Source organism: Mesitornis unicolor, unplaced genomic scaffold (assembly GCF_000695765.1).
Source record: "Mesitornis unicolor isolate BGI_N332 unplaced genomic scaffold, ASM69576v1 scaffold5310, whole genome shotgun sequence".
Taxonomy (NCBI): Eukaryota; Metazoa; Chordata; class Aves; order Mesitornithiformes; family Mesitornithidae; genus Mesitornis; species Mesitornis unicolor.
The window spans coordinates 104,375-122,576 of record NW_010160164.1 but is presented as its reverse complement, the minus strand read 5'-3'; the positions used below and the strand labels follow the sequence as shown (position 1 = coordinate 122,576).

Genomic DNA, 18,202 nt, shown 5'->3' with positions numbered 1-18,202 from the left:
GCCTGGTCCCAGAGTTCTGCCCAGAGTTCTCTTAGTCCTATATGAAACCAGAAAGGAGATGTAATGTTCACCCTGACTGACTCAAACTGTCACAGGGGTGTGCAGTTCCTTGCAGCAAAGCCATGCTGTTCACCCCAGGGAGCAGCTGGGACCTCAGTGGTCTGTGGCCTGGTGGAGCCATGTCCTCTCTTGCACGTGTGCACCCAGGCCCAAGGAGCAGGTAGGCAGTACTGCAGCATGAGAGACAGGGAGATCTTCCCTCTGTGTCTCATCCCTGAGCTGCCACGGTTCCTCCCTCCAGCCCTGGCAGCCTGTTGGGAAGAAGGAGAGAGGTTTGTCCTGGGAAAGAAAGGCTGAAATGCCTTTGATGTGATGAAATGAGTGGTCTGTCATCTTGTTCGATAACACGTCACACAGAATGCTCTATATAGAAAGCTGAAAATACAAATAATAAAAAAGAAATCCACCCTACTCTCAAATTCTCAGACCTGCAAGTGTATCACAATAGTTGTACAATTATTCACTTTTATGGTGTGCAAGGTATGGAGTATTGTGCAGCCAGACAAGTTTACAAGAACATGTATTAAGCTGCCTGCATGGGGAAGACCTGACTGAAGTTAAAACATAAAACCTTCCCACATGACAAGTGAGGGTGTGAGGGGAGAACATTAAAGTGCAAGAATGGCTTTGAATAAGAAATGTGGCACCTCTACCCTCTTTCTCCATTGATACACTTGCAGGGAAACAGGAAATTTTAGGATGGAGAGCCAGAGAGACCAGAGCCAATAGAAAGAGCCTGTGTTGCTGCAGCCAGAGCATCATAGCCTATGTCAATGGATTTCCAGCAATAGCCTCCTCGTCTTTAAAAATAACTAGACTCCAGAACCTGCAACTCTGCTGGGTGACAGGTCTCTTGCTGCTGGCTTGTTCATGGTTTTCCCGTGAACAACGTTGCCATTCCCTAGCAACATCCAACCTATCAGCCTCACCTCAGTGCCTGAGAAGATCATGGAGCAGATCCTCCTGGAAGATGTCAAATCATATAGAAGACAGGGGTGTGATTAGAGACAGCCAGCATGGCTTCACAAGGACAAATCATGCCTGACTAATCTGGTGGCCTTCTACAGTGGAGTGACTCCATCAGTGGACAAAGGAAGAGTTACGGGTGTCATCTAACTGAACTTCTGTAAGGTCTTTTATATGATCCCCCACAACATTTTTATCTCTAAATTGGAGAGAGGTGGGTTTGATGGATGGACTGTTAGATGAATGGGGAATTGACTGGATGGCAGTATACAAAGAGTTACAGTCAGTGGCTCAGTATCCAAGTGGAAACCAGTAACAAGTGGTGTCCCACTAGGGCCCGTACTGGGACCAATACTATTTAATATCTTCATCAGTGACATAGATAGCAGTGCACATTGCCAGCTCATGTTGAGTTTTTTGTTGACTGACACAATCCATTCTCCACCCAGCCTGTATTTCTGCTTGGGATTGCCCCAACCCATGTGCAGGACTTTGCACTTGGCCTTGTTGAACTTCATGAGTTTTGCACTGGCCCCCCTCTAAAGCCTGTCTAGGTCCCTCTGGATGGCATCCCTTCCCTCCAGTGTGTCAACCACACTGCCTAGCTTAACGGAGAAGTTGTGGATGCCCCCTCCCTGGAAGTGTTCAAGGCCAGGCTGGGTGGGGCTTTGAGCAACCTGGTCTGGTGGGAGGAGTCCCTGCCTACGGCAGGGGGCGTTGGACTGGATGATCTTTAAGGTCACTTCTGACCCCAACCATTCTGTGTATTCTATGGTCCCTCTTGCTGGCACCACACAAGGTCAGAGTGGAGGTGGCAGCAGGCTAGGGGATGCCAGGGAATTCCCTCTCCAAAAGGGCAGTGCTGCAGGAGGGGCAGTGTGGAGACCAATTCAACCTCTCCGTGCTAGGAGAGAACATTTTGTCTCAGATCTGAGGCATTTTGATAGGACAAGTTGGAAAAACAAATGAACACCGTTGTTCTCTGTGCTCTGCTCCTTCTGCAGGCAGAGCACTGCAGACTCTGACGCTGTCAATACAGTACCTTCCTGTAAGCATGAACGTTAACTTAGAAGGTTTTTGGTGGTTTTTTTTCCTTCAACAAAACCTTTTAAACTTTCACTCTATTAATAGATGTGGAACATTGTCTTCTCTGCCTAAGCTGAGCTTCTCTTTCTGTTCTTTCTTTCCACCTGCATACGCCCCATGTGAAGAAAACTTGTGGAAGAACTATTCTCTGAGAATTTGAGGGGGAGGAAGGAGAAGGAACAGGCTATGATTTGCACAGAATTAAAAGAAGACGTATTTGTGATAGAAGCCAAATGTTCCCACAGCAATGTCCCTTTCCTTACTGCAAAGAATATATCAGTGAAGCATCAGCATACATTACACAAACTAAAAAAATTTTCCCAGACTTGTGGTTTGTTTTTCATGCCCAAAGCTAATGTCTTACATTGGTTTTCTGGATTGTTTTGAGTTTTCTCTCCTTTCTTAAGACTGACTGCACAAACTTAAGGCACACTGTCAGCTGACAGTGGAATAATGATGAATTTGGGGTTGTCCTATAACAGGGACACTTTTTAAATTCAATGCTGCACTCATGTTGCAGGAAGGGCAAGCTGTAAGCTCAGAGCTAGGTCACTGGTGGAGAAGGAGCAGAGATGTGTAGGGGAAAGGAAAGTTACTCTGAGTCTGGCACAGTTTTTTCCCCTTCCTAGTGCTCCTGAAACCTGACCATGACCTCTGCCATACCAGGCCATTGTGAATGGGTTTGAGATGCTCATTGCTTGCTGGTAACAGCAGTGCCTCAGCTGGAGGGACACAGGAGTGATTTTAAGCTACTCTTGCATTTCCCTGGATGTAGCTCTCAGGAGAAGATCATAACAAAAACATAGAATCACAGAACAGTTTGAGTTGGAAGGGACCTTAAAGATCATCCAGTCCAAACTCCCCTACCATGGGCAGAGACACTTCCCACCAGACCAGGTTGCCCAAAGCCCTGTCCAACCTCGTCTTGAACACTTCCTGCGAGTGGGAATGAGTGTTTTACAGTTCATACATTGCTCAGTGACTGCTACAGAGACGTAAGCACAGGCACAGCCTATGAGGCAGGACAGGGAGCCAGTGTCGGCAGCACTGTGTTCCTTGTGCTCCCTCCGTGCTGCCCCTGCTCCACCTACATGGGCTCAGCCCAGGGCTTGAATTCAGCTGTGACCTGCCTGGCATAGGCTTAATTGCTCATTATCCTGTGCCAGTTGCAAAAGCAACCTACAAAGCAAATCCTTGGCCAGGAGGTGTGTATGAATGTGGTTAGGGACATCAGTCCCACCAGAAGAAGTTGTGGACTTGCTCAACAACCCCCACATCACCCCTTCTCTCCTTCCAACAGACCAGTAATGTTTGCACCGTCCCTTGGCACTCCCAGGGTGCGTTTCTGAAAGAGCAGTTAGTGGATTTAAGTGTCATGTAATTGTGATAGCTGGAGGCTGCCTGATGGAAGGGAAACATTTTGATTGTCTCGGGTTGGATTTGGTCTAATTATCTCAGATGACACCGGCAAATCTGCTTCTCTTGGAGACATGCCGTTACTGTAGTAACTTGTAAATGAATATTGGATGATGAGTTATTAGAGACAGTCTGAACTGATAAGTTTATGAGCACAGTGGGCAATCATTTCTTCTTTTTTTAAAAATTCTTTTCCATATGAATTTCTTTTTCAGCATGAATGTAAAGCACAAAATCAACAGGCTCTTGTGAACTCTGCCTCCCCTATCAGACAGAGCAGATGCAGCTTGGAACAACTTTATCACTTTGCTTTTAATTAAAGCCTATAATGGCTTTGCACTTTGTTAGCAGGCTTTATCCGTTATACAAAGTAGATAAAGGATGAAGTGGATCTTCAGATAATTCTGCGTTTTGGATTATCTCTTTGTACACATGCAGGGCATTCACTACACCACCCAGAGCCACAACCAGCATTGCCTCACGAGAGATCTGTTGATAAACAGTGGTTACACCCTGCCCTTCTGGAGCAAGAGCTCATAGTGTGTGTCTTGGCTTTCAATATTTGCCTTGTGCGGCCAAAGGGGATGGCATTTAGAGGCATCATCCTTGTTTAGAACAAGGTATAAAATCTTCTTTCAGTTCAAAGAGAAGAGGGTAAATGTCTCCATGCCCCAGTGTAGCAGCAGTTGTGATGCAACATCAAATACTTTGCACTATGGTTTGTTGTCACTGCATTGTGCCCAGTCCTAAAATGCAGCAAAGAGAATTGAAGTTGCAAATCAGGTCCCAAGGGCACATGCCACACTTCAGCCTGGCTTCTTCCAAATCCTTAATGGCTCCAGCCCTTCCGTGAGGCTGGGCAGTCTGCCAGGAGGAAGTTCAGGGTCTCCTAGAACTGAACCAGAGAGGGAAATGATCAGATTATCTCTAAAATGCCAGTAGAAGAGGAAAATCATGTTTCTGACTGTAGCTGCCCGCCCTTTCCACCTCTATTGCTGACAGTAGCAGTAGCTCAGGATCCAGGATCTGGATTCATCCCCAGTAGCCATCTGCACTTCAGGGCAGCTCCTTGTGACAGAGGCAGTCTGTATCCACTCCCTTCGCAGTCACAGTGGGGTCATCAGCTCCTGCTTCACCAAAATAACCTCTGTTCAGCTCCTCTTTTGGGTGCAACTGCAAAGGGCTTAAATGGTACTGGCAAGAGCACCCTCATGGGCTTCTCCTTGAGGAGCAGGAGCACTTTATTGTCTTTTTCTGTTGTTCCCCATCATTTTAAAAGCCCCTCAAAATTTCCAGGAGGTCACTGTTTCTGTCAGGGGGTCCCAAACCCAAGTAATTGATATCAGAAAGGCAACATGGGTGAGGGTAGTGAGCATGTATGCAGGACAAACCTGCACGGAGCAAGGATGCTCTGGGCACCACGAGCATGTCTGGTCCTATTTGTTCCCACAGTCAGGTCTCATACTGTGTCAGCAAAGTGGTACCTCTCCCTTCAGCCTCAAACATAGGAAGTTTTGGTGTCCTGCCACCTGGGCTGGAAATGGTCTATCAAACTTTGTTTCAAAGCAGAAGAGCCGGAAAGCATGACCTTCCTCCACCATGCTGGTGTCTACACCTGGGTGTCTTGCAGAAAACAACTACGAGACTAAAATGCGTTAGTACAGACCCTGATTATATTTCATTATAATTACATTGTTTTCAGTATAATTGAAGAATGTCAAGTTTCTTGATTTTTTTTTGTTTGCACTTCAAGTCTGCATGACAGTTTATGCTGAAAAATCGGATTTCTGAAAAGCAAGAAAGGGGTTTTAATTTGAGCATAATGTCTGTCTTTCCATCTGGGATACATTTAAAATGCTGTAACATATTTTTGTTACATCTACCACCAAAAAAAAAATTCTTTTTTTTCAAAATACCTCTTAAAATATGTGGCCTCATCTAAAATTCAGGGTCCTCTGATACAGAGAAGTGTGGTGTTACAGTGCAGACATGTACGAAAGCTGCGTTCTCAGAGGTGTGTAATTAGCATGAGGACAACCATTAACATATCCTGTGCGCTGTGTCACCATGTCACACCTGATTATGTTGCAAAGTGAGATTAGCAAAATGAGCTTGAAGTTGTCCTCTTGCTGCCGTTTGATAGTAGGGAAAACAAATCCACTGCCAAAGCTGCAACTAATATACAGTCCTTAAGAAATTCAACTGATGCATTCATAATGAATAGGGTTTTGTGTAATTAAAATTTTAAATAAATCCCCAACATGAGCTCTGGCTTGGATTTCTTAATTTCAGATATGGAAGTACAGCTTTTGACAAACTAGTTTGAGGGCTAGGTTGGTTTGTTTTTCCTGTCTCTTTCCTTTCATCTGGGAGATTTACAAAATCTTATTAACATACTAAAAAATAGCAGAAGAGAAATTAAATGAAGACTGGGATTAAAAGACTCATTACTTTCTTCATGTCACCTTTATAATTCTTTTGAGCATCTGTCCCTGTGTGGTGGGTGTAAGTAATGTGGAGGTGGATGTTAGTGGGTGGCAAAGCTTTTATGAGGCAGAAAGAAGCTGAGAATTAGAAAATTATTGGAGGCAGTTCTCATACAGATAAGAAGAAGCAATCAGACACTGAGAAGCCAAGGGAGAGGAGGAAGACAGTAAAAAAATTGAATAAATGCTGCATTTTAGTTACAAAGAAAATGTCAGTTTGTCTCAACAGAAACCCTGAAAGTCACCATGGAGCTCTCACTCAAAGCATTCCACAGCTGCAGGCCTGGGTCCCTCCTTGCCTGCAGAAATCTTTAGGTTGAAGCCAAAAATCCACTAAGTTCTCATGACGTGCTTCTAGGTTGTTTACCTGTCTACAGGGTGACTGCATCCCTTGTCCCTTGTCACACACGGGGTGGTGGAGGAAATGAGATAAGTGATGGCACATTAGCAAGGAGGTCCTGTAGCTGGGAGGAACACCACATCGCCCTGGAAAGGACGACAACATGAGACATCATGAATGGAGAGCAACCTGTTCATGAATGGCTTCTGTCAGTCGATCTCTGCTCCTGAGTTACTTAACCTAAAGTCTTAGACCTAATTTGCGGATTGCTTAATCACTTGTAGCTGCAACTGAGGTTAATGGAGGCTGGATTTTGAAAATATCAAATGCTCTAGGAGACAATTCTACTGTGAAAAATCAGGGGCTGTGTAGTGTAAGCTAGGCAACAAAATATGGTAAAAATAAACACTGGATTTTTAAGCTCTGTGTGCTTAAATTCCTTGACTCTAAACTGAGAAATAATACTACTGTTGTACTTTAGCTCAACAACAAAAGTGTCAGCTGACAGATGACCGTGATCCACAGAGACTGCCACAGCAATGAGCTTTGTAGAAGAAAAAACACATGACAAAATTAACTCTTCTCAGAGGCAGTTTTTTAAAAAAATATTCTGTCTCAAATTTGGGACTGTTTTCACAAGGACAGCAAAAATAAGCTTATCATCAAAAGGTGTGGGCTTCCATCCCCCCAGGTCTCACCATTTTTAAAATAAAAATGTACCAAAATGGTTTAATCTGCACAAAACTGTGTTTTTCCCACTGCATTGTTCTCAGAAACATTTGAAAAAGACCTATAAAGTGTTATAAGTCTATATATATAAATACATGGAGCACAGTCCCTCTCAACCCCTGGCTCTAACCAAAGGTCACCGCTGCCATGAACATACACAGCTCCTACCAAGTCTCCTGTAATCCAGTCAAAAAAGCTGTGGCTGAAAGAGTTTGGATCTACAGAAGGAGCAGATGTAGGTTCCCTCTTGAGAGGAAGATTAGGTTACAATGTCTCAGGGTGTACTAAAGCTGGACCTCGGTAGAGAGGGAGCACTGTCTGCTGGTTCGGGTTGGCTGGCGTGTCTGATGGCTTTATTTTAATCTCTGCTGTTTTCTTCGTGACCCTGCTCTGAAGCTCCACTGTGATGGCCTTCAGACTACACCATTGACTTCCCCAAGCAAATAGCCCATCCCATGGGTGAATTAATGAGAGTTTGCAAAGTTGTGTGTGACCACTGGATAAAATGCAGTTGCACAGGTGTGAAGTGTCTGGAAAAGGATGATTATCTGCAGCATCTGCTTTGCTGTCAGAAACACTTATTGACTTGACAGGAAACAGGTCTTTGTCCTCACTCCTTGGGATGCTCTCACCATGCACTGGCACTGTTCACAGGCACGTAAAAGGCTGATTTTTTGCACATTATGTGCACTACTGTAACTAAAAGTATGAGCTATCCAGGTGCCCAGGATAACACTGGATAACACTGGAATATGCAGAAAGGTGGCATTTAACCTTCACTCTAAAAACCTGAGCAGTGTTCGTTCTTCTACATTGCAGCACTTGCTCTCCTTTTATTCCAGATCACCAGAGTCTGAGTCCTCTCCCATGGGGTGGGAGGACTAGATTCAACCCCTGAGGGTTTTGCAGTGAGTAAAATCGCTATTTGGAAGTCAGGACCTCAATTGCAAGGCATGTGGCTTAGGGCAGCAGCCACCTTTGCTCTCCTGTTTGAAGCTGTGCCAATGTGCAGCAGAGAAGCAGGGCTTGAGAGATCAAAGGCCTGCACCCCACCAGGCCAGGAGCTCAGCCAGCAGGGGTGCAGTGCAGCTTGCTGACCCTGAAAATAGTTTCCACTATTTTTACCATAGTTGACATAAAGTCTTTGCCAGTTGAAATATAAAAGGTCCCTCAGAGCAGGAGGAGCCATACCAAAGACCTCTCTCCTGGCTGGATGTCTCAGCTTTGTGGCTGCAGACTCAGAGATATGCTTGTGTCTTCTCTACCTCTTGGAGATCTCTACGTGTTGGATCTACCCTTCAACCTTCCCCTGGATTTTCGATAAAGTCACTGGTGACTTATAGGGAGCAGCGGATTTACACCCTCAGGTGAACAGACATCCATTTCCCTCTCCACAGGCTGCGTCATCTCCAGCGCAACAGGAGAAGCCCATAGTGGTACAACTCTTCCTTGACCAAAATACGGGCTCCTTGTCTGGAAACCAGTAAACCTCTGTGAGTCTGCCCTGAGGATGGGTTTGATCCTGGCTGTGTGTAGAGAGAGGGGTTTGGTGGGATGTTCCTTCAACATATCTTGGGATGAAGTGAATCGCACTGCGGGGCTCTGTATGAGCTGTAAGAGAACTGATGTTCTTCAGAATTAGCCACTTTTTCTTCAGACACCAAAGTGAGAACAGATGAATTACACCTAGAGCAGTTTGTTGCATTTTTAGCAGAAAATCTGTAGAAAGGCTGGGGCAGGACCCAGAAGCCTTGTGTCCCAGGTCCAAATATAACTTTAGCGTTTTTTTCCATAAGAAAAGCACTGTGTGTTTATAAGTTCCTCTTTGCCAAAAGATTTGGTATTAGAAAGAATTACACTCTAATAAGCTACATCATTAAAAAGGAATTTTTCTGTGAGTGGCAGGCAGAGCCTGGTTTCCTGCGGTTTGGTGTCTCATGGTGGGATTATCTTGAGTCTAATGAGGAGCACTCTGGCTGAAGCCTTTTCTCCTGCTCATAAAGGCTCTGTCTCATGTGGGTTCTCTGGTGTCTATAATACATTTGAGATCAAACTGCCGTTGTTCAGGTTCTCTCCTATCTGACAATGTGATATTGCCCACGGGGCAAGCAGTTCCTCCTTGGAGACGCGAATGGGTCATACTGCTCTACCCTTCTGCCTCTTCTCACAAAATGGGTTGAAAATTAAAGCCTTTGAGACTTCTGTCTCACAGTTAAATTTGACTGAAATTGTCCTGGACTGACACAACAATACGATAAACTTAATTTTATTAGGTAATCATGGAATAAATGATGGAAAGTAAATACTGGAGCAGATTAAACATGGAAAACATGTTCATATATATTTATTCAAACATTTAAATACACTCAAGGTGACCATTTTATGCCTATTTTGCATTTCAGTTTTAGAGGTTTGATTCACAGCTATATGAAAGACCAACAAAGGAGCAGGCACCTCAATAGTTACACTTATACCTCAAAAGTAAAAGTAAAATAATAGTTTTCTGTGAGACTTTTTTTTCACAGAGACGGGGATTTTTTTAAACTTTTATTTCAGAATATTACAAAATTTAGAATTTAGAAAGATGAATGTTGAATAATTCAGAAACCAGATTTTGAAGATGATTCTCACCTTGTCAGAGAATAAAAATAGATCATGTGGTTTGTGCTAGATTTCCAGAATTTTCAGTAAACCTGAACTGAACAAAGTCAGACCAGAAATCCTTTGCTAAGTGGTTCATGGAAATGTTTCAAAAATGTGAGATGTGAAAGAGACGTCTCAATTATTAGTATGCATACACAAAAAAAATCACAAATGAAGAAAGATAAATTGAATAAATTGCTCATTATAATTTATTTTTCCAGTTTCTAAGCCATAGATCCGTGCTTGTCGTAAGGTGATTTTTGGAGATACTTGTATTTTCTTACCTTGGATACAGTTTAGATGGATGAGCTTTCTTTGCTCTCCATGCTTATCAAATTAGGAGAATGCCTTTCTAAATTCAATTACATCCTCGGTGGAAATGGTTTTTCTGACTGGTAATCTTTGGAGAGGAATTATACACAGTCTATAAAGCTTCACATTTCAAAACCTAATTCTGAATGTTATTCAAGAGGTTAATTTAAGATTCATCTTCGTAAAGAGGAGTTAAATAAAACTGATAGAAGGCTGGAACTTGTCGAGTGGTTGAGAGGTTTATCAGCATGTGAGTATGAGTTCATTAGTTTTAATTAGTTTAATCACTAATGTTGCATTAACAGTTTGGTGAGAGAAAGTAATTGCTCACACCCACTGTATTAGATTGGGAGATTGGAATTCATTTTATGAGGCAATTAGCATTTCAGGGATTTTTTAAAAGGCTTTTACGATCTGCCATCACACAAGCCTCCTTCACCAAAAAAGAGTTTAAATTAACCATAACTTTCATCCTAATGGGATGCAAAAATTAATGTAGAATTAAGTGTGAACCAGCAATCCCACTGCGATAAGCAGGCAGCTAAAGCCACAAACCTCGATTAGTTTATAATGACCTGTTTTATTTTCCAGACAATGATAGTCATTTATCTGGCCTCAATTCATTATCTTCTTGGAAAGTTTATATTCTTGAATTTTATACAGCAAAACAAATAGAATATGAGGCAGGGATAAGTAGAACAGTGCTACTGGAATAATAATTCTCCAAAGAAAAAGCTGCAAGGTTCAATAATAGGGCTTAAGTAGTCAATTATTCTTCATAATTAATGTCAGAGGAAGAAGAAACAGCTCTCTTTGACACCCAGTGTCTTGGGAGGAACCATGAATTTCACAGCAGCAGCAATCACAACCCTGCTCTGCCCATCACATCCCTTGGCAGTTACTGACAAAATGAGGATGGAGATTCAGGACTTTGTCAACCAGGTTGGCAAGGAAGCCCTGCTCATCTGAGCATTGGGACAGCTGACAAAGAGGTTGCCTTCCAAATCATCCTGGAAAGCAAAAGTGCAAGTTCTGGTGGGAAGAACTGCTTACAGTAAGAATGCTTACTCTCACATTCAGGCTGTAATGAAAGACATCACAGTATCCGTAGGAAGGTGACAACACGCACCATTGGCAACATATCTGGCACCTGTTATATGGGATTATGCTTGCCTCTGATTAAAACAAATCTCTGCTCAAAATAGATTAATAAAGCCCAATTTGCTATGACTTGGATGTGGAATGAAGGAGAACAACTGTTAGATGTTAGAACCATACTGTTCCTCCTGTTTTATTGGGTACATATGTAAAAATGAGCAGACATGGGACAGTATTTGGGGAATTACAGGCATCTTCCTTAAAACATATATTAAAGCAAAATGTATGCATATATATGTACGTATGTATGTACTCTTAGTTCTTAAACTCCTTATAGTCATCTCCAAAGGACTTCAGAGAGAGACAAAGACCTCCTATGTTTAAGCATCTAAAATTTATGTACAACTAGACAGACTGGATCTCAGCCCTGGCCGCTCTGGTGGCAGCCAGTGCCACCTTTAGGAGGTGAATTATTCCAGATAAGATCCGAATCCACCCCTGGGAAGGACTGTTTCCCTCTATTGACTGCAGAGGCAGTCCCAGGTAACTAGGTTTCCGTCTTGGGTGGCTGACGTAAATGTTTAAAATTGGGTAGGATGAATCATGACCAATATGCCTGTGCCTTAGGGTTTGTCTATGCACAGAGTTATTGTGGAGAGCCATTACTCCTCCTGAATAGCATTACATCTGGACACACTTTTGGTTGAATAAGTCTTACTCATTTCTCTTCAATGATATCCTCTTGGTAGAGGCAGACTGGTTTGCTTCGTAGTCCTCAAGTGGAATCCTCTTTCAAGAGCTGCTGCCTTTTTAGCTAGCTGCCATACCTTAATCTAAATTTACTTCAGCATAAAAATCCCCTAAATTTGTCATCCATCCACCTTTGAGAGTCATTTAAGATTTATGGAGGTAAGCGCATCAATTAAGCAGAAATGCACTGACAAAAAACAAATGAAGGTGTCGTATACAATAAAAACTGAATTTAATTTCACAAATAATGGCTGTTATAAAACATATAGTTTCAGGAGAAATGTCTGTATTTGGCAGCGTGTTTCATTAAAGAATAATAAAGCCGTTCATATTTCATTTCCTTGTTCTGAGCTGTGAGACCCTTAACTATACAAAATGCCCCATGGTGTCCCTGCTTTGTTAGGTTTTTTCTCTTTTTAATCAGATTTTTCCCCCTGAACTAATGAAATTGCTCTTTAAACACATACGTCACTTTCATTTGAAGTGACTTATCATGGCCCAAACTATTTCTCTCTTCCCCTGGAGAACAAGGCAATTGCCAGCACCTTCTGCCGTGCAGATCCAGGTCTGGTGTTTTAGATGGGGCATTAGGTGACTGCACCTTGCATATCTGCACTGGTTCCTGGTCCACCTGCTGTCACATGTAATTTCTCTCTTCTTGTAGTATGCACCAACCCGCTGTGCAGCTGCGCAGACATCCGTGGAGCAAGGTGCCCTTCCTCCCTGCCATCACCACGAAGCAGTGCACGACCCCCAGCTGGTTCCCTGCACGTGCCCACTCTTCTCCTGCCCGTGGGAAGGGCACCTGGAGGTGGTGGTGTCCCACCTGAGGCAGACCCACCGCATCAACATCCTTCAAGGGGCAGAGATTGTCTTCCTGGCCACGGACATGCACCTGCCTGCACCCACAGACTGGATCATCATGCACTCTTGCCTTGGCCACCAGTTTTTGCTGGTCCTCAGGAAGCAGGAGAAGTATGAAGGCCACCCCCAGTTCTTCGCTACGATGATGCTGATTGGCACGCCAACCCAAGCTGACAACTTCACCTACCGTCTGGAGCTCAACAGGAACCAAAGGCGCCTTAAGTGGGAGGCAACCCCCAGGTCGGTACTGGAGTGTGTTGACTCTGTCATTTCGGACGGGGATTGCCTTGTGCTGAACACTTCCCTGGCTCAGCTCTTTTCCGACAATGGAAGCCTAGCAATAGGAATCGCAATAACCACCAGCAAAGTTCACAATGCTGAAGCTGACATGTGAGGGGGAAGAGGAACAAGAGGAGGAGGAGGAGAAATATTGGTGCTCTAGCTGCCTTGTCAGAGCCAGAACTAGTGGACTATTCGGGGGGGGTCTCAGGTCTTTTATGGTATTTAGTACTCGTCCACAGTGGGCATTATGTAAACATCCTGTGGTTACGGTCTCTGTGTAATGTATTTACCATTTTATTAATACAGTTTTATGAGAAATTTTAAAGAGGCTAATCAATTTATTGTCGTCCTCCAGCAATACTGGAAACAACACTTTCTCCTGGAAAGTGGCACATTGCTGTGACTCATAGAAACCTTTGGCCTGAGCATGCTATGCAAATGTGTTTCCTTCATTGCCTGCCTAATTGTTCGGTATTAAGGAGGCCCCTGTGCTTGGTAAAAGCTGAAGTATTCCACTAAGGGACAAGAGCACCCAGGTCTCCATACTAGTAGTAGTGATTTAACTCTTACACTGTGGTCACAACCAAGCCCTGGGAAACTTGCAGTTTCATAGCTCCCTTCAGTTTCTGAGGAAGCAACCTTCACCACCCAAACAATGAAAACTTCAGAAGAAAATGTCATCACCTCTGCTGAGCAGAGGGTTGGGAAGCCCCATCCTACATTAAATTGGAGATGACAGCTAGTGGGTAGTTACTGTGAGCATGGTTAAATCTCACTCTTGTGTTGTGATGGGCAGCGAGAGGCTTGTTAGATGGTCTGGCTCCAGGATGGATGTAACCATAGCCAGCCATCGGGGCATTCACTTTTTTAGCTGCTATTTTCTTAAGCATTCAAAAAGAGATTTTCAGAAAATATAGTGTCAGGAAGGTCCTAAGTTGTGTGCTGATCTTGCTATTGAATTCTGTGCCACTTAGATCCACAATGTGTGCTGCTAAATATTGATTTAAAACAATGCAGCTGAACTATCTTTGCAAATTGACTGTGAGAGTTGAAATGCTCTCCTTTAAAAATAATGTGGGGTGTTTTATTTCTTCCATACACCTGGGGGTTGATGATGGTCTCTTTAATTCTGCTGAGGGTGTTTCACAGATGGTGGTGGTCACAAGAAGAAATGGGCTTCTCTAAGAGCTTCTTCCTTCAATGGCTCCTGTGGAAGAATCAGAGGCAGGTGCTGACCTTCTCTTGACACCCAGTCCCATCTGCAGTCAGGCGCGTTTCCTCCATAGCCAGCAGCAACAGTGAAATGCCATCACAGCAAGTGATGTGAAGGAGGGGCCTCTACAGTGAGCGTGACACAAGAGAAGCATGGGAAATTGTCTTTTCCTGTTTTCCCTTTTACCCATATGTGGCTGTGGGCTGGCTGCTTCTGAATGCTTTTTTGAGAAACATCTGGTGGGTTGTGTCAGTTAGCAGCTGGAGAGAGAGATGCTGTTTGCTTGAGTCCCTTGGAAAATCAAGGAAAGGGGGAACAGAGCTAAGAACAGTCCTCCAGTGTTTCAAAAAGCATCTCGCTGTAGCAAGCTTTGGGTAGGGAAAAGCTCTGATGCTAATCCCTCCCACCTGCTGCTCTTCTGAGAATTAGAGATTATGTGTGAAGTAAAACAAATTGCAATTTTCCTGAGATGAATGCTATGCAGGTAATGCCTTCTGAGTTGCAAATTCACCTCGCCTCCTTACCTGGGCTTTCACAGCAGGTGGTGGCTCAGAGAGGAGCCAGGATCTCTTCAACAGGCTGCTCATGACCACACAAGCTGAGGTCTGAAGAAGCCTCAATTCCTGTAAGAGTATGCTGGGACATACCCTCACAGCCCCCACAACTCCAAATTTGGGGGGCCAGGGGAGCATGCTGGTTTGCAGCACTTCACTGGAATGCACAGGCTACAGAGTGGCTTGCTTTTTTCCTGCAACGTTAAATATTCAAAACCAGCACCTGCTGCCCTTTCCCTTAATGATGGCAATAAATAAATCATTGGCATTTTTGTGGACTCTAACTGGCTTCTCCAGTTTCTCCAGCAAATATTCTGCTGCTGAATTAAAACAAAGCAAAAGCAATAAAACCCCAATATAAACAATTCCTCTAGCTTAAACTTCCTGAGCTCTTTGTACACTGTGGTAGAGACCTAATGTAATCCTGCTCTTGTTGTCTGATCATAACCAGCTTTAGGGGGAGGGATATTCCTTGGGTATTCACTTCTTTCAGACTACTTACTAGCAAGAACTAGTTGGCACTTTATGTTCTTGAAATATCTACTGAAACGAAGAATGTGCTGTTGGTATTTTTGGACATGCCCCTCACCAAAAGACCAGCATATTTCTGTCAGGATGAGTGTGGCAGCAGCAGTTCTCCAGAATGGGCACATCCATCCTTTGCGAACATCCTGGTTTTCTGGTTTAGATGGGGCAGGAGGCACTGATGAAAATCTGCTCAGTATACCATTTTGGGGAGAAAGAAGATATGGGTACCTAAATCCAGCCTTCATAAACATCTCTACATGTTTAAGGGTATATTTGAGGACTTTCTACCATGGAAGACATTCTATCATAATTCAAAGCCTATGAGGAACCCTTCACTGCCATAAAGCAAAGGTGAAGCAAATGCTCTGCAGGATGGGACATAAATCCTAAAATGCTGGCAAGTAGAATCAACAATGAGATTCAGTTTCACTGCCCATAATATAGCACTTTTTACAGCTCTCTACTCATGGCTGAAAGGCAGTTGTAGTTTAGCTTATGAAACTGAGCTAAATTTGGTACTTCTAGAATTCATTTTGTACTCCAATATTATGCATCCTTATAATGTATTATATCCGGTCACTCCAAACTCCTTCAAAAATGTGAAGAACTTTCTCTGTGAAGTAAGGACGTATCCTTATTTTGGTGCAGGAGAAAATTATTTCTTGCAAAATTGTTATGCAGGTATTGCAACATTCTCTTTACCCACCTACCTGAGAAAGATGTTCCCTCTTTATTTTGCTTGGGTTTTTTGTTTGTTGGTTTGGTTTTTTACACTAGCAAAATAGTTTTGGTTTTGATTTTAGAGTTTGCATGTATCTGTGTTCATGGATGGATTTTCTTGTGCATAGATTAGTAAATTGCAACAATAATTGCATCAGGCTGAGCCAGATGGATTGCTACCAGACCCACTAGAAAGCCTACTTTGGGTCTCCTGCACTATCCATCAGACACAGTGTGAATGTTAATATCAGATCTGCAGTAAAGCAGCATTAATGGTTTCAGCTCAATCCCATTATGAATTAAGCTCACATCATATGTCCATGACTCCGTATAAATCAGCTGAAGCATCCTGAGTCTGATCATCTCAAAGATGACAAAGGATCTTGCTGTGCCAGTGGCAGCCAGAGGGCTTGCTGAGAAGTAGGGCAGTAGTTCTCTTCCCACTGGACTCTGCCATCATATCCTCTATTTCATACCACCCTTTATGAATACAGGCCAGTAAGCCACTGAAGAAAGGAAGGATGGTAAATTCTAGACAATGAAAGGGTTATCACAAAATTGAATGGTTTACAAGAAATTGCCGGTTACTGCTTCATGGCTGTCTCTTTTGGGCACCAGAAGAATTAAGCTTGACTGACAGTACTGTAGTGTAGGTGACTGGTCTGCTTTTCTAGCTCATAACACACCTGAAAAACACCTTGAGCGGGGAAAGGTTTATCAGAACAGACACAGAGATGCACTTCTGCTCAGCTGGATCAGAAACACCTTCTCACACAGAAAAGCTGCAGCTTGTGAACTGGTCAGACACAAGCATAGGATTTTAGGCCTTTTAAAAAAAAACCCCCCGAATTAACTCTGCGTGCCCTCACTGGCTGGGCAAAGGGCAGAAAGCAAAGATTGTACCCTGCCACACATATCAGCTCTAGCACTACTCACAAAAAGAAAAGATGATTCATCTTCTGCAGAGATGACCCTGCAGAAAACGAGGGGGTTTCACAGCAGAGCAATGCCTGCAGGCTCCAGAGCTGTACACACACAGCTGAGGGCAAAGCTCAACCTCCAGGCAAAATTATTACTTAAAGGAAACCACTCAGAGCGAGGTTGCAGCCAGGGCTGTCAGAAAAATGACCAAACCCCTGAAGAGTCACACACCAATGAGGAGCTGAGGCTCTGTGCAGAGACATGTCTCTTCACATCAGCACCTTCCACCCAGCAAAAGGGTCTCTCCTATGCTGGGAGCCTTGTTTTGGGAGCAGTGTGGATGAGAGAATCAGCCCTTGGCACTGTGGGTCTGCATGCAGGTGGCCCGAAGCTGCATAGTGAGTGAAGACAGCCCCTTTCTGTCCCTCAGCTTCTCTGGTTTTGATGGGTACTCAACTGCCTGAAGTGGTTCCTCCAAGCCTTGGGACTTGACAGTTTTGCTGTCTTTCACCTATATAGCTCCCACCAAGGCAGGAAAATATTCGCTGAAAACCACCCAAAATTAAACCTATCCCTCATACCCTTGGTTAGGACTAAGATCACTCGTTCTTTCTCTCTCCACAAAGACAATAAACTAATGCTTAGCTTTTTAATCCCCCTTTGGGCTCTGCCCCTCCAGAACATGCGTGTGAAGGATTAGGACACAGTGGTCATCTTCAAGACAAGGATGAGGACTAACATCCACTGCAGAGATGGCTGTTCTCTCAGTATATTCACAAAGGGATGCCAGGCTCCAAAAAACAGCCTAACAAACCTTAGTGGGAGTCAAATGGGAAACACGAATTGCAAAGCCTGCTGTCCTTCAACTAGAATGAGCTTTATATCTTCCAGGTACTGAAAATCCTCCTGAGACATTGCCTATCTGAATACATCACTTAATCTTGTAGAAAGCCCCAGGACTGAGGGGTTCTTGCTGTTAGAAATAGCATCAGGTAACCTTACTGAAGATAAATGGCTTTGAACTTTCACGGCAACAGTGATGAACTGCTTCAACATCCACACAGTGCAGGCTGAAAAATCAGAGCTTTTGGACAAAGTAATAAACTTACTCAAATGCAAACACGAGATCTGGGGTAGAGTTTGTGCTTTCCTTATTGCTGCAGACTGGATGTCTGCATAACAAGAGTCACTTCACTGCTAGTCTGGTCCTATTGGCTTGAGTTCAAGAGAAACC

The 18,202-nt window shown here is 43.7% G+C and overlaps 1 protein-coding gene across 1 annotated transcript in view; it reads left to right on the top strand.

Annotated features, from left to right (window-relative positions):
- SIAH3 (siah E3 ubiquitin protein ligase family member 3) overlaps window positions 1-13,228 on the top strand; it is a 43,377-nt gene extending 30,149 nt beyond the window's left edge. Inside the window, exon 2 of the mRNA XM_010189065.1 lies at window positions 12,551-13,228. Coding sequence (XP_010187367.1) covers window positions 12,551-13,144 — 594 coding nt within the window. The 3' untranslated portion in view covers window positions 13,145-13,228. The remainder of the gene's footprint in view (window positions 1-12,550) is intronic.
- The last annotated feature ends 4,974 nt before the right edge of the window (window positions 13,229-18,202 follow it).